This window comes from Ciona robusta, chromosome 5 (assembly GCF_009617815.1).
Source record: "Ciona robusta chromosome 5, ASM961781v2".
Classification (NCBI taxonomy): domain Eukaryota; kingdom Metazoa; phylum Chordata; class Ascidiacea; order Phlebobranchia; family Cionidae; genus Ciona; species Ciona robusta.
Genome location: NC_143239.1, coordinates 5,690,253 through 5,705,179, shown reverse-complemented (window position 1 = coordinate 5,705,179; position 14,927 = coordinate 5,690,253). Strand labels below are relative to the sequence as shown.

At 38.9% G+C, this 14,927-nt stretch overlaps 2 protein-coding genes across 2 annotated transcripts; both read left to right on the top strand.

Annotated features, from left to right (window-relative positions):
* The first annotated feature begins 99 nt into the window (after positions 1-99).
* LOC149735963 (mitogen-activated protein kinase 7-like) lies at positions 100-8,424 on the top strand. Its single transcript, XM_089877790.1, has 13 exons — positions 100-403; positions 662-869; positions 1,180-1,275; positions 1,703-1,834; positions 2,089-2,204; positions 2,396-2,565; positions 2,898-3,115; positions 4,513-4,823; positions 4,947-5,180; positions 5,480-5,555; positions 5,767-6,149; positions 6,463-6,509; positions 7,605-8,424. The coding sequence occupies exons 1-13, from the start codon at positions 223-225 to the stop codon at positions 7,872-7,874; spliced, it is 2,442 nt and encodes an 813-aa protein (XP_089733916.1). The 5' UTR covers positions 100-222; the 3' UTR covers positions 7,875-8,424.
* Positions 8,425-8,558: 134 nt separating this feature from the next.
* On the top strand, positions 8,559-14,579 carry LOC149735962 (uncharacterized). Its single transcript, XM_089877802.1, has 5 exons — positions 8,559-8,938; positions 9,461-9,517; positions 10,536-10,612; positions 11,944-12,140; positions 13,210-14,579. The coding sequence occupies exons 1-5, from the start codon at positions 8,860-8,862 to the stop codon at positions 14,381-14,383; spliced, it is 1,584 nt and encodes a 527-aa protein (XP_089733928.1). The 5' UTR covers positions 8,559-8,859; the 3' UTR covers positions 14,384-14,579.
* The last annotated feature ends 348 nt before the right edge of the window (positions 14,580-14,927 follow it).

The window sequence follows — 14,927 nt, the reverse complement described above, 5'->3', positions numbered from 1 at the left end:
GTGATATGCTTTATTGAGCATCAAATTTTACTACTATAGGGGATTTTCGTAAAACTTTCGACCAAACCCAACAACAAAAGTGAAAGTCGCTATTTGTGCTTTAAAGAACCAAATCTACACTAAATAAATGTACTTATACAGCTAAATACCATCTCGGATTTTAATACGCATGTTTGTATTTATTTTTAAAAAGGTTTTGACAGAATTGTAGCTTCTAAAGAAATGGCTGAGTCTGAGCCTCAAAAAGTGTTAATAAAATCGAAACTGAGCCGAAAACTCGGTGTACAGCATCAAGCATCAGATGGATTTGTCTTATTTGACGTTGGGCCGCAATACAAAATATTAGAAACCATTGGAACAGGGGCATATGGCATTGTATGTTCTGCTATTGACAACAAAACAGGTAAATCAACACAATTATTGTTTAAATGTTTCAAATACAAAGTTGTACTTCATACAAACTACAAAAAGTCAGGGTGCTAGTAAATAATTCTCTTCGCACGTTATTTGCTTACCGCTTAACCTTTCAACCAACCAGTAACCCCCAATTCATCCACTGTCCCCATACTAATAACCACCAACACACTTTCCAGCCTAACTTGAAATGTACCAGAGGATTCTTTACTTGTGCCTATTATTCTTTTTACTTTTGTAATCACAGGAAAGCATGTTGCTATTAAGAAAGTTGTCCAAGCATTCGAAGTTGTCACTACAGCTAAAAGAACGCTCAGAGAGTTAAAACTTCTTCTTCATTTCAAGCATGATAATATTGTTGGTATCAAGAGTATCATTCAAAGCAAGAAAGAAGACTTTAAACATGTTTATTTTGTCATGGACCTCATGGAGTCGGATCTGCATCATATTATAAGGTATTTTTTCATTCAGCCAAAACTATGAATAAATAAATGTATTTTATTTATTTCCGTGTGGTGGTGAATGACAGACGTTATAACACAGTTGTTCTGTTTTATATGCGTGCCCGCTAAGATTTGACCTGTATGTAATTTTGTAAGTAACTATGTTTTGTAAAGTATGGCTGATGATATAGACAACCCATAAGGTACCACTTTGTTGGAGCAATTGCCATTAAGTGTCTTGCTCAAGGACATTAAACCCTGAACTTGAACCCATGAACTCTTAGATTTGTAACTCATTGTTTTAAGTTTCTTTTCCCAACAGATCTGACCAGCCTCTCACCACTGAACACATTTGTTACTTCATGTACCAACTACTAAGAGGTCTCAAATATATTCATTCAGCTAATGTAATCCACAGGTAAGCATATCTACATCTTATACACTGTTGCATGTTACACTATTTTTGTAAAACATCCCTTCTGGTATTTGTTTGCCTACCAACCAACCAACTAACTTCCTATAGGTCGTCTTTATCCAGGATGCAGGGGTCGTCTTTACAACACTTAACACCAACATAGTTTATCATAGGTTCGCAAATAAATACCAGAAGAGCTGTTTTGAAAAACATTCATCCTTCATGTTCTACCTGCTTGATCAATTACCGTTCAATCTATAGGCCTACCCACACTGTCTATTTGATAAGCGGAAGTAGTCAAATTTTAGCATGTATTAACAACTGTTTTTTGCCATTGATTCCCTTCATATCGTTCTTTAAATAACATGTTCTTCGCTATTGTTTTCAAAGAGATAAATAAAAATTATGTTATCTTTTTTTTATGTTTCAGGGATTTAAAACCAAGTAACCTTCTTGTGAATGAAAACTGTGAACTGAGGATCGGTGACTTTGGCATGGCACGAGCTGTCTCTCAGGAACCAGAAGATCATAAATCTTTTATGACAGAATATGTTGCTACCAGGTTTGAATGAATATAACTTATTTATCCTGGCATGGCGGGGCATTGACAGTTGTTATAACAGGAGTGTTTTGTTTCATACAACACATGCCAACTACAACTTACCACAAATGTAACTTCAGAGATTGTTTCATTTCTTTTAAAATGTGTGGCTAACAATTTGGACAACCCATAAGAAACCATTGCGTTAGGACAATTTCTGCTAAGTGTATACCTAATGCCTATCGATGCTTAATTGTTAATTCTTCAATACACAGATGGTACAGAGCACCTGAACTGATGTTATCATTTGGTCGATACAGCCAAGCCATTGATATGTGGTCTGTTGGTTGTATATTCGCTGAAATGATTGGAAGAAGACAGATATTTCCAGGTTCGTAAAAATGTTAAACACCTGGTACAGCCTTGTATTAGATCTATTATTAAAATTTTAAACTTTTTATTTTGTTTTATATTTTCTTTGTAAGATTTTGTTATGGACCATATTTTTTCTATTTTAGCATCAACATTAACATCAAATATCTTATTCTTTCTTTAATATATTTTCCCACCCTACCCAACCAGGTAAACATTACGTTCACCAACTCCAACTTATTATCTCCGTGCTCGGTTCACCACCTAGTGGCCTCGTTTCAACAATTCGATCGGATCGTGTTCGTAACTATGTAACTGGACTTCCCAGCAAATCAGCCACCCCATTTAAACAGCTATACACCAAAGCCACACAACCAATGGTGAGCATGAGCGACACATTTGTTTCATTTTTAACAAAATGGGGATTGAGGTTGATATTGTCATGTCCCCCCAAGCACCCCCACCACTACGTCCACAGTCGTAAGCTTAGCATTCTGTTTTCACATCAGCCACTTATTTAAAGAGCTCATTTTTCAAATGATGCTTATCTAATTACCAGTAACATGGCTTTAATACAATAGTATACTGATTCGTAATAATTACATCCTATAAATTATATTTTGAGATTCAATTATGTTTTACAGTTTTTTGTAAAATATTTATTTAGGTATTAATTCAATACTTCCAAAAACTGTATCTCTTTTTTTCACAGGTTGACCTTTTGACCTCACTGATTAGATTCAATCCAGAGGAGCGACCAACTTCTGTTCAAGCCCTTACACATCCCTTTCTATCCGGCTACCATGATAAAGATGACGAACCAACCTGTCATGCCCCGTTTGATTTCCAATTTGAAGCAACGGCCACCAGGGAGGGAGTGCATGAAGAAGTAACAGCCGTGATCAAAAAGTATCACGAGAAAAAGAATCGGTGAGTGAAATATGAGTTGTGATGTGAGTGTTTTGTTTCAGACATGACCTGTATTTTGTATTCACAAATTTTATTCGTAATTTTAATATTTCCGTAATTTTAATTTACCATTTAGTAGAAAATCATATTCACATGGCATATTTATAGTTTATTGATATATGTAGTAACATAGCCCTGCCACTGTGGGCGTATGTGTCCTTGGACAAGACACTTAACTGCAATTACTCTAACCCAGTGGTCACTAATGGGTTGTCCAAATATTCAGCCATACATAAAAAAAATCCCCAAAAATAATCACCCACAAAGTAACATACATGGTAACTCGTAAGCACAAGGTGTATGAACACCCGTGTTATTAAGACTGTCGTTTTCTGGCCACGTGAGGATAAAGTAAGTTACATTCATTCATTTATTTATTCACTGACCACACCCTCTGCACTAAGCCCCTTTTCAAAGTAAACACGACACAACAGGTAGCTTCTGAGAAACTATTTTACACCAAACTGCTGCGTCATTTTAACCACAGCAGCAACAAATAATACGACTGTGACTTAATAAACTGGTGTCGGTAACTTGAAACACACGTAATTTGCTCATGGTTGGCACAGTCAGCACACGACACTTTATAATCTGATGTTAATATAAATAATATTTGGTTTGAAATCACGCCCGCCAGACATGGTTTATATTTTGCCTATAATTTAAGTTACGTAAGTTGCCATCGATGTGGTGTATAAGTTACGTAGTACTCTGGCCTTGTTTACTCCAAAATGAAATTATGAGACCTTTTTATAGATATTGTATTTGCCATTATAAATATTAGGGGTTGATATTGACTATTACTTTTATACAAAATTGCTAAAATGATTTCATATTATAGCCTGAAATTACACATGCCTGTTTCTCAGGCCATGTGTGGTTTATTCCCAAGAGAACTTTGGGGATTATTTATAGATATTTGTATTTTACCCTGATAAACTTTATATGTTCATATTATTCCCTAAAAAAATTATTAAAAATCAATTTTATTAAAAAATTGTTAACATGCTGTCATATTATTCCCTAAAATATGAAACTTGTAATGCAGATGTTTATTGCTCAATCCATGTGTGTTGTTTACTCTGGAATCAAACTTTGAGATCTTTTTATATATATATTTGTATTTTGGTATGATAATCTTAATGTATTTACAAGACTAGCACACTTAAATATTTATGTTTTGTAAAAGTTTAAGGGAAAACAATCAAAACATACCAATATACCATGGTATTACAGATTTAAAAAATGAAATCTGTAATATTTTGTAATTAGAATTTTATATTTAAAGAGCATACAATACTGTAGTAACATAAAATACTTTTTAGGATTTTTTTTAAATCAACGACTGCTTTTTTTAGTTTTGCAAAACAACTGACACCCATTCGGAGATCAGAGAAGACAGATCCTCCTAAAAATGATCTTCTGATCTTCAAAAAGCCAGCTGCTCCCATCTCCTTCCCCAAGGAGTCTGCCCCGGATGCTGCATCCTCTATGGATCTGGATGCGGGGGAAGCGGAGGCAGAGAAGAGGCCGATGATCACAGTCCAGGTCTTCCAGGATGAGCCAGTTAAGGACACAAAGGGAGCAGCGAAAAAGAAGACTATCTCGGAAGACACAAAGCTTAAAATAAGGGACATCATATTTGCGTCAATGTTTGCAAAGCAAAAAGGTAAAATTCTGTAATTTTTAGTTGGTGAAATAACTAATATTAAAATTATGTTTTAAAGTATCTTCAAGATACGTTTCTAAACTGCTTATAGTGTTTTTGTTTACTTTTGATCTTTAAACATAGGTCTTGGGAAACCTTTGGATAAAGTGAAAAAATCTGTCACTGCCGCTGACCGTCAGAAAGAGAGAGAAAGCAAGAGAAAGAAGAGACTAGACCGAGCTGCGGAGAAGGAGCGAAAGAGAAGGGAAGAAACAAAGAATTTGCTCTCAGAGGCTGACCGTAGTTTATTGGACCGCTGGACAAAGATGCAAAAATCAACAACAACTGAAAATCCAGCTAAACAAACTGAAACAGAAGGTAAAAATTTGGGATTTTGCAGCCATTTTACTCACTAGGCTTCCTGTTCGTTGCCATAGTTAGCGTATCTGCCTCTAGCCTAGAGGTTACAAGTTTGAGGAAATCCAAACGCAATTGCTCCAACTCAATTGTCAATTGTGAGATTTTTAAATTTGTCGACCAAACATATAAAAATCTCACAAAGTTGCATACCTTGTATCGGGCACGAGGTGTGTGAAACAGAACACCTGTGTAATAACGAATGTTGTTGCCCCGCCACATAAGGGTAAACAATTGCATTTTATTCAATGTAAACACAGAACCGAAAGTTACGTTGATACGACACCAAAGCCTTCCACCATCCAGTATCCGGCAAGCGAGGCAACGACAGCTTGTGTAAGTGAATATAACATATAGTGGGGTGGGGGGATATGGGACACCTTTTCATTATATCTTGTTTTAAACAGTTAACAACGGTGTATGGAAGTCGTGAGGATACGGTTATAATTTTAAAATATTCTCGTTCACTGTCAAATGGGATAAAAAAAAGAATAAAAACATGTACCATCTTGCCCCACCTTACCATATATCACAAATTATTATACAGAGAAGCGACCAATGTACGACCGAATAGCGTTCACATAGACGATGCAACTTGGTTGGTGCCTTCCTTGGATGCCAGACTTGCTCCTGAGTCCCCAATGCTACAACCTAGCACTGACCACCCCACCGTAGCCCCAAACACCAGTATGGTCCCAAACACATCCTGGGGGACCAACTGTACGGAGAACACACAGCAAAAGCAAGTGGAAGTAAAAAGACCGTCCTCCCTTTCAGTACAGCCTTCAAACCAGGACTTAACCACTCAAACCCTTACAAGGTCCGATACAGAAGGTCTTACAGCCATCAGTCCTGGAACTGTGGATAGGGTGCTGACTCAGCAGTTTCACGTAAACCATGACTTGCATAATCCACCGCAAGAATTGGAAGGTATTGTCTACTTACAGACTGCCTTACCCCTTTAGTTTCAGGGCTTTACGCTGCTGCCATTGTGAGCGTTTGTGTTCGTGGACAAGACAACCTAGTGGTTCCTTATGGCACTGTGGGTTATATAAGTTGTCAACCAAACCATACACTACGAAGAAAATATGTATTTAACTATAAAGTTACATACGCAGTAACTCGTAAGCGGGCACAAAGTGTATGTAACAGAACACCCGTGTTACAACGACTGTCTTTGCCCCGCCACTCAAGGATAAATAATTTAAACTTTTTAATTTCGTTTTGACGCTGTTTTGTTTAGGTGCAAAGCAAAAAGAAGCCGCAAGGACACCAGAACTCGCCGGCAGGGTAAGTTGCAAGGCGTCAGTAATGCGCACTTCTTAACGACCTTGGCATTTACCCCGTGTATTGTGTGAGTGATAACCATCTTTCCAATCTGTTTCCATATTGCCCGTTCAAACCGCGCTCATCACTCATCTATGTTACGTAAGCTCTAACGTTATGAAATGAAAAAACGGCCTTTGAGTATCGGGGAACTGTCAAAACGATCTATTTTGGTAAAAGCAAAAGAACACACTCCCTCTTACCACACGCGACGTCAAATTTTAATCATTTTTTTAAAAAAATTTCACAAGCGGCGACCAATTTTAATCACTTTTTTAAATTTTCTACACGCGACGTCAAATTTTAATCATTTTTTTTTAATTTTCCCACACGCGATGACAAATCGAACGACATTTTGCCTCATGCCTTAGTAACAAGCAGTTAATATATAGTTGGACAATTTCTTTCGTTGGTGTTTCTATAAATCGTCTAAACTGCTGGTAAAGTGTAAGTGTTACATGGTTGCACTTATAATTGAACTGGCATGTTTCTGTTTTCTTAACCATCAATTTATTAGCGCTGTCCCGACTTTAGGAGACATAGTGATCATTTGTATTTTTCCGTGTGCTACGTCTCGGTTAATTTAACTGCAGTCTGGGCGAGCTCAGCGCCGACATAGAACAAGCTGCGGTTACAGCTGATTAACTGACACTGTATCGAGCCCTAGTGCGTCATTATACCATGCTGAGCTGTTGAAACGATCTTTCCCAACGCGGTATCTTGACCTTATTACGTTCAATTAGACGCAGCCTATTCTGAGAAGTGTATATTAATCAATTATAATATATGCAACCCCAAAGTGGGTGGTAATTAAATATAGATTACAAAAGCTCTTAACATGCTGCGGCAAAGTTGTTACCGCTTAGATATGGCCCAGAGTTTATGGATTCGAGGCTTGACGCTGCTTCTCAAAACCATAATCAAGCACAAAGTTACATATGTGGAAACTCGCACCTGGACACGAGATGTGTGAAGCAAAAAAACGTGTACAACGACTGTCATTTCCACGCCCACGAGAATAAATAAGTTACATTAATTCTCGTGCTTTACCCTTTCCAGCTTAATGTTTCCAATCATGGAGAGTTCCCATCTCTCGGTGCGATCGGCTACGGGCTTGGGGTTGACATAAGTGACATCATACCTCAATCTGCTGGTGACGTGGCGCCTGGTACGAGCCAGGAGTTAATGACGTCAGCAGCGTCAGAGCAATGCTCGTCCTCTCTGCTCGCTGAATGGTCCGACTTACATCGTATGCACCCACAGGACATGGAAGCCTTACAAAGGGAGTTAGAGCTTGGTTCACCCATGATAGTGCAATACGAAACCTGATGCATTTGTTAGTTTCTTGATTATATTTGTGTTTTGGTAATGTATAGTAGGGCGGGGTAAGATAGAACGTTTTTTATTCTTTTCTTGTCCCATTTGGTAGTACACAAATAATATTTTACAGAATTGTTCTAAAACGTATCCTCACGACTTTAACAGCTGCAGTTACACGATTTGGCGTGAAAACGGCTGTTTATCCATTTATTCAATCCAATGTAAAATACTTGCCGATTGGTATAAGCTGCTTTCACAACGAAACTGTATTCCCCCATTGTAAAACTCGGTGCTTCTAAATCGTTGACGAATGTAATATAAAAACCAGTATCAACTGGTTCATTCCAGTAACAAGCAGTTACGTAATGTTGTTTACGAACTCCTGCAAACAACAGTAGATAGTCGAAGATTACTCCGCATCCGTAATCACCGTGTACCGATATCTACGCTAAATCCTAGTCCACACATGCACTGTATTTATTATGTCGAATCGAAATACTCTGACGAACAATACAAAATTATAGTCACCGCATTCCGTTGTGGAGCAAATATCGTAAAATTTTGTGACGCATTTTCAAAGCCGTGACTATGTTTTTCAACACGCTAACGTGATTTCAGCAATTGTTGGCGTTCGGATAGTCACTTTTACTGTATCCGCCCGCGATCGCAAAAAAAAGGCTACAGCGCAAACAGCTTTTTTCCCACCGTGCGTTCGGTAGGAATCGGAGAAGTAACAACATAGTCTTGCATTGGCAGTTGGTGGCGTGTATCGGTGCCACAACAGGGTAAGGTAATCCAGCAAATGATTATGTGTGGGCGCACCAGCCCTAAGCGATATTGTGTTTAATTAGCGAGTATCTGTGGTAAAAGAGAGAAAATCACTTAAGGCTTAATAATGGTTATGCATACATTGCGTAGGTAAGGCTGTTAAATTTACGACTGTTGGCTGAGTAATACCTGATGTGAGGAACAGTTGTTGTTCATAGGAGCCGCCATGAGAGGTACCCAGCAAATTTCAGACCCGCGCTTTATAAAGTTGGTTATCTGGGGCGCGAAGGGTGTTGGAAAATCAGGTAAGTCGCATGTGTTATACGCAGCTCTAGGCCTCACCGCTGCTCTAAGCGGCCAAGGCTTTAGTTGATAAGTTGTCATTAAAAGTTACTTTGCCTGCCTGTTCGATGGCCCCGATAAGCCGCCGCGCTGACGTCTTTAAACTGGCAAGGAGATAAAATTTGAAGCTGCGGCTTTAGCGCGACATTTTGACAGGGAGCACTGGCGCGATAACCCGATAATTTAAAGGCCGTCATTAGGTCTTTATTAAACTGTGATTTATTGAACGCCACTTTGCGATCGAAAGCCGCCATTTCAAACGATAGATACTGGATTAAATACCTCAATGAAAACTTGGGCAAGTTGGTCGTAAACTGAACGTAATCTCCGCAAATATTTCGCCTCCCGCGGTGTAAGAATCATCGCTTAAGCCTCGCAATTAAGGATAATCCTCAGGCTGTCTGTTCGAACAAGAAGTTTACATAATGAATTACCACCCGGCTGTTTCACGCTCATTCAAAATAACAACCATATCTTATTTTCAGCTCTCATCGTGAGATTTCTAACACGCCGTTTTATAGGGGAGTACCTATCCGGGAGAGGTGAGTTTCTCTTATTTAATTAAAATACCATTCCACCAAATACGCAACACAATCCGGTTTTCGACCTTCGCTCGCGAGCGCATAAATTCCGTTAAAACTCGCCACTTAAAAAGCCTTATGTTTAAGCACTCCTAACTTTAAACAAGTACCGTCCACCTTCGTATAATTGCAAAGAACCGACGTAACCCATAGTTTTGCATGGCTACTGACGTATTTATTGAATTCCTGGTAATTTTGAACGTTGGACCAATATGATTAAAACCGACTATGTATAGTTGTACCGGAATATTCTTTGATTGTGGTTTTCATTCACTTTGTACATACGTACATGCACTGTACCAGTTGGTACAACCCAGTTGTATTAATACCTTGAAATTACAGCCAAAATTGATTCCTTATCTGAGGGCATCGGTTTTAAATCCAGGATAACCGCATCTTAAATTGGCCAAAACTTTACATTATTGTAAAATGTCCTTCCGTTACTGTAAGCAAAATACTAGACGGGTTGCATTCTTTTAAATTGAATTTTTGACATGTCATCGTCAGATTAAATTCACTTTTTTGCGCATTTATGTGGCCATGATTGAAAAGTTGTGCCGTTGTTTAAAATTTGGGTAACTACTTAACGGTTGAGTGTGAGACACGCTATGGTATAACACATTAAGACACATGGTTTAATATAGGCTTAAAAGAGTTTTGCTTTTGTTTAAAATTCAACAGTTTCGGTAACTGCGTAATTGTGTATCTGAGTATAAGGCATGGTAGCAGTCATATTCCGACAGATGGTTAAATATGTGCTTGCTCTATTTTAAAACCAACACATAAATCACCATTGAAAAGAACTGCGTAGTTGTCGGCGATAATAAATGCCACATTCGTGTTAGCAGACTCGACCTTTTATGCCTTCGAACCACTACGGCAAACTCAATAAATCTATTTTACCGGTGCTGGTATTCGCACCGCATTAACCCTTCGCCCATATATTTCCTTCGCTGACACAGAGTTTCGTATTTCGCAGAGATAACCTACCAACACGAGGTGAATTTATCTGGAGAGTGGATTACGGCTGAGATCTGCGACGCTCTACCATGCACAGTAAGTATTTAATCAAGCCAAACACTTATACCGGCTTAGTTTGCCATCTTAGCCTTCTGGCAACCATCATAGGCTGGGGAGACGGAACATATTTAGCACATATTATTCAAATATCCTGATCGTGTTTTAACAATTACTAATAGTCTATGCAAGTCGCGAGGATACGGTTTTATAATTCTTTAAATGTTTTTTGTTTACTACCAAATGGAACGAGAAAATAGAATGAAAATGTATCCCATCCCCCCACCATACATTTAACTATAGCGTGTAAGACGACAATGTTAAAATGAACAAGGAATATGTTGTGCTATAACTACCTGTCAATATTAAAAGTCAATCTTAAGTAAATTTGTTTTGCGCAATTCTTATAAGCACAACCCCTGGTATGCACTTTATCTTTGGTAAAAGCTATATACCGTATCACCGCAAGGCAACGCAACTATATTTAAAACTGTTTAAATTTACCAGGATCGATACATTCCAATAATAGTCTAAATTAGCCAAATCCCCTGATGGCAATTTCATTGCTTCCACGCCAAAACCAAAAATACTAATGGATGACTCGAAATAGTTTCTTGTAACTAATTAGTGATCGATTTTTTGCCGAATGGACTAAATGAATGTGACTTGCTGTAACCTCGCGTGGTCGGTAAACGACAAGCGTTATAGCATGGGTGTTCTGTTTCATGCCTCTCGTGTCAGCTTACGAGTTACCATGTATGTTTCTTTGTGGGTGAAAACCATGGTAATCCGAAGCTTAAGCGTCCGCAGTTCTTACTATAGCATATGATCCGCATTATCAAGGTTACGCACAATTCCGTGATACTTATATCCAGCTTGAACTCCATAAAAACGGGCGCTGATAAAGTTGTCAAGATTACATGAAACGATATACTTACGGCGGACGCGTAAATCTTCTGATATATTTGGCCGATTATTTCGAAGATTTTTGTTTGCGAGTTAAATAGAAAGTTTTAACGCGTTTCATAAATCAATGCGGCGTTTCTATAGTTATACGCCCCTGTCACAGAAGCCAGTAGAACAAACAGAAAATTCAAAGTAAAGTAAAGAACCCATTACGCATCCGCAAATACAGAGTGACAATACGTAAAGCGACTCCGTAAATTCTCAACCTATTAGTTTGGCGTATATCGCTGATCAAATGAAGATCAGGGCCTTCGCCTGATCGCGGTCAAGCAAATATCGAGCAAATATCGAGCAATTTATTACAATCCTCCATCAATATCAAATAACCCACGCACGACCGCGACAGAAGACTTTAATTTATCACCGGATTAGCTTACCGATAGCGATATATTTGTCATTTTCAGAGCTTACACAAACACCTGTCCACAATGACGTCACATCCTGATGCCTACGTCATCGTTTACAGCGTCAGCGAGAGAGAATCTTTCGAATACGCGTGCGCACTCATGCGAGACGTACGTCGCTGCTATAACGAACTTCAAGATGAAAAAGTTATTCCTTTTGTTCTGGTTGGCAACAAATCAGATCTTGATCATTTAAGGTGAGAAATATAAGTATTTGGAATAATTAAAGGTTGTGTATATTACTGTAGGAAATCACCTAAATACCGTAACATGGCCCAATTAAAATACCGGATACCGTTATCGCTTAAATCCCATGTTTCCTGTGTTTTGCACAATTAAACATTTTGGAGGCACAGGCCGACTGTTTTGTGATTCTGTACACACATATATAGAGTACTGTGGGGAAAGATGGGACAGCTTTAGCACATAATATCCAAATATCCGGATCGTGTTTTAAACAATTAACAATGGCCTATGGGAGTCGTGAGGCTACGGTTTTGTATTTCTTTGAATGTTCTTTGTTTACTACCAAATGGGACGAGAAATTAGAACAAAAAGGTGTCCCATCTTCCCCCACCCTACTATATATATATATAGCCATTTACTCTTCTCGTTCCATTTGGTAGTAAACGATGTAATCAGTATAGCCTATACTGTAATGTAGATATAATTTGTATATTATGCTTTATCTCTCATTTACTTTGAATCAAGCATAACCTAATGTAAATTTTGTATATTGGCTCTCGATAATCAGTTGGCTAATGCAAAACACAGCACTGTTTATAAGTGTTTATAAGTTTTCACTGTTTATAAGTTTTCCTACATTTTGTTTTACCAAGGTATAATCTAGTCAAATCTAATCGCAAAAAGTGGAAATATTTGCTGTCAAAATGCGCCATATGAAATACACACTCTGTAGCCATACGGGGAATAATTACATGCCCGAAGGGAGAGATGTCTCATACGCATCCTATTAATTAACGTTAAACCGATATTGCCCTAACAGTCGACAAGGTCGTTTATAAACATAGTCTGATTTGAGATAGACCTGTATGAAAAATTTTAAGTGGTGCAGTAGAAATGTATACTTTGTTCTTAATACAGGCACATATATTATGTTTATTCCGGAAACATTTAATTAAACCCATCGGTTTATTTGCTAATAACGCCCTGTAACCGAAAATATAAACCACAGTATATCAAGTTATACTAAATACTAAATTCGCATCACAAAATTAAGATTTAAAATGTTTTCTTGTTTTGCAGAGAAGTCAGTTACGTCGAGGGTGCTGAAGCGTCTGAGACAGTCACTGCTTGTTCGTTTGCTGAAGCTTCTGCAGCTGAGTCATTTCCGGAAACAGAGGAGCTGTTTAAAGGAGTCTTTCGGCTCGCAAGGACAAATAATATTCTCACCGCAAGAGCGAAGGAAGGAATTCGGTCAAGGCGTCCAAGTTTGAAAGATGTAGCGCTTATGATAAAGGATCATTGTAAGCGGCAGCAATCATCAACGGGTGAAGGGTGGGGTAAAAGGAAAGGAGAAGCGTTCTCGCCAAAACTGAGGAAACAGAGTTTAACCTCAAAGTGCAAATCAGTTGGCGCGCTCAGCGAGTTAGGCTCTGAGGGAAAGGCCCAACAGAATGATAGAAATCGAAACAGTCCAATTAACAAGGGCCTCAGACACGTACATTCGCTAACTGGGAATGGCGGTTCCGTTAGCGCCGATGAAGTCTCGTCCCCCGAGGACGAATTTCAGTCGGTCGATGGCATCAGACGTCGGCCAACTTCGTTGCAAAAGTCCGGCCGTTTTAGTCGAAAAAACAGCCTCAAATCACAATCTTCTCCGACTTCTCGCGCGAGAAAGAAATCATTAAACAAAAATAACCTCAGCGTTACTTTACAACCTGAATGCGACAACAACAGTGAGAAGGAGCCGACCCATCGACCTCCGCAATCTGCTCCTGTCCTCGTCTCCCCCTCTGGCAGCCGATTTCGGTTCTTTCCTAACGTGATCAGCGAAGAGCAGATGTGGAAAGGCAACTCCCCGATCTCTCCTCTTCTGAGTCGTGGGAAGACTCCCCACCAAACCCCATCTCCATCATCAACCTCCCAGGCAAAGCAGAAGAGTCCGACGCAAAACATCCTTCGGCACTTCTTTAAATCCTCCCCTCCGAGGAACTCCGGGAGCACCTCCAGCCTCCAATCCCTTCCATCCATATCAGTAACAGAAGACAATGATGAAGACGCCGATTCCAGCGACGACCAACCACCAATATATTTCAGAGCATCAAGCTCTTCTTTATCTTCCATCCCGAGCAACGAAGCGGAACCAGGCGTCACGTGGTCTGCTCCGACCTCCCCTAGAATGGGCTCGTTCAAGGGAAAGTCCCGCCGTACGAGCTTCCGTGAAGTCGTGAGCGACATTATGAAAAAGCGAAAATGAAGTTAAACTGTGTGTTTATTATTCATTGGTTTTGTCATTGATGGTATTTCACAATCGCACGTTCCCTTGTTACCGTTCAAAATTTATTTAATTTTTGTTAGTATTTCTTCACTTTGCCGTAAATATAACTCAGTTTCGTTTGAAATCGAGTTACATTTTTGTTCATACCGATTTAGTAAAACGTTGCAGTTTTGTTTAAACCAATGGAGTTTCTTGGTCGATTTGGATTCCTATTTTGTAGCAGGTATTACCCGTATGTCGCATGTGGTAATCATCTATAAGTCAATGTTGCATATCTCAGACAGTTGTCGACTCCTGAATATCGAGATTTAAACGGTGTTCAGATTAATTAATAAGAAAATAAAGCGGAGATTAGAAGACATAACTTGGGAAAGTAACAAAGCATTATCAAATCAGTCATGATGAGATTAAATGTAAAACTGGTCGCCCAGTAGTTCATGTCTGACCGTATAGGACCACAGCTTTATTGAATAGGAACGTTGACAATCCAAAATGGCGAATTATTGTGAAGTTAAGTTACGTC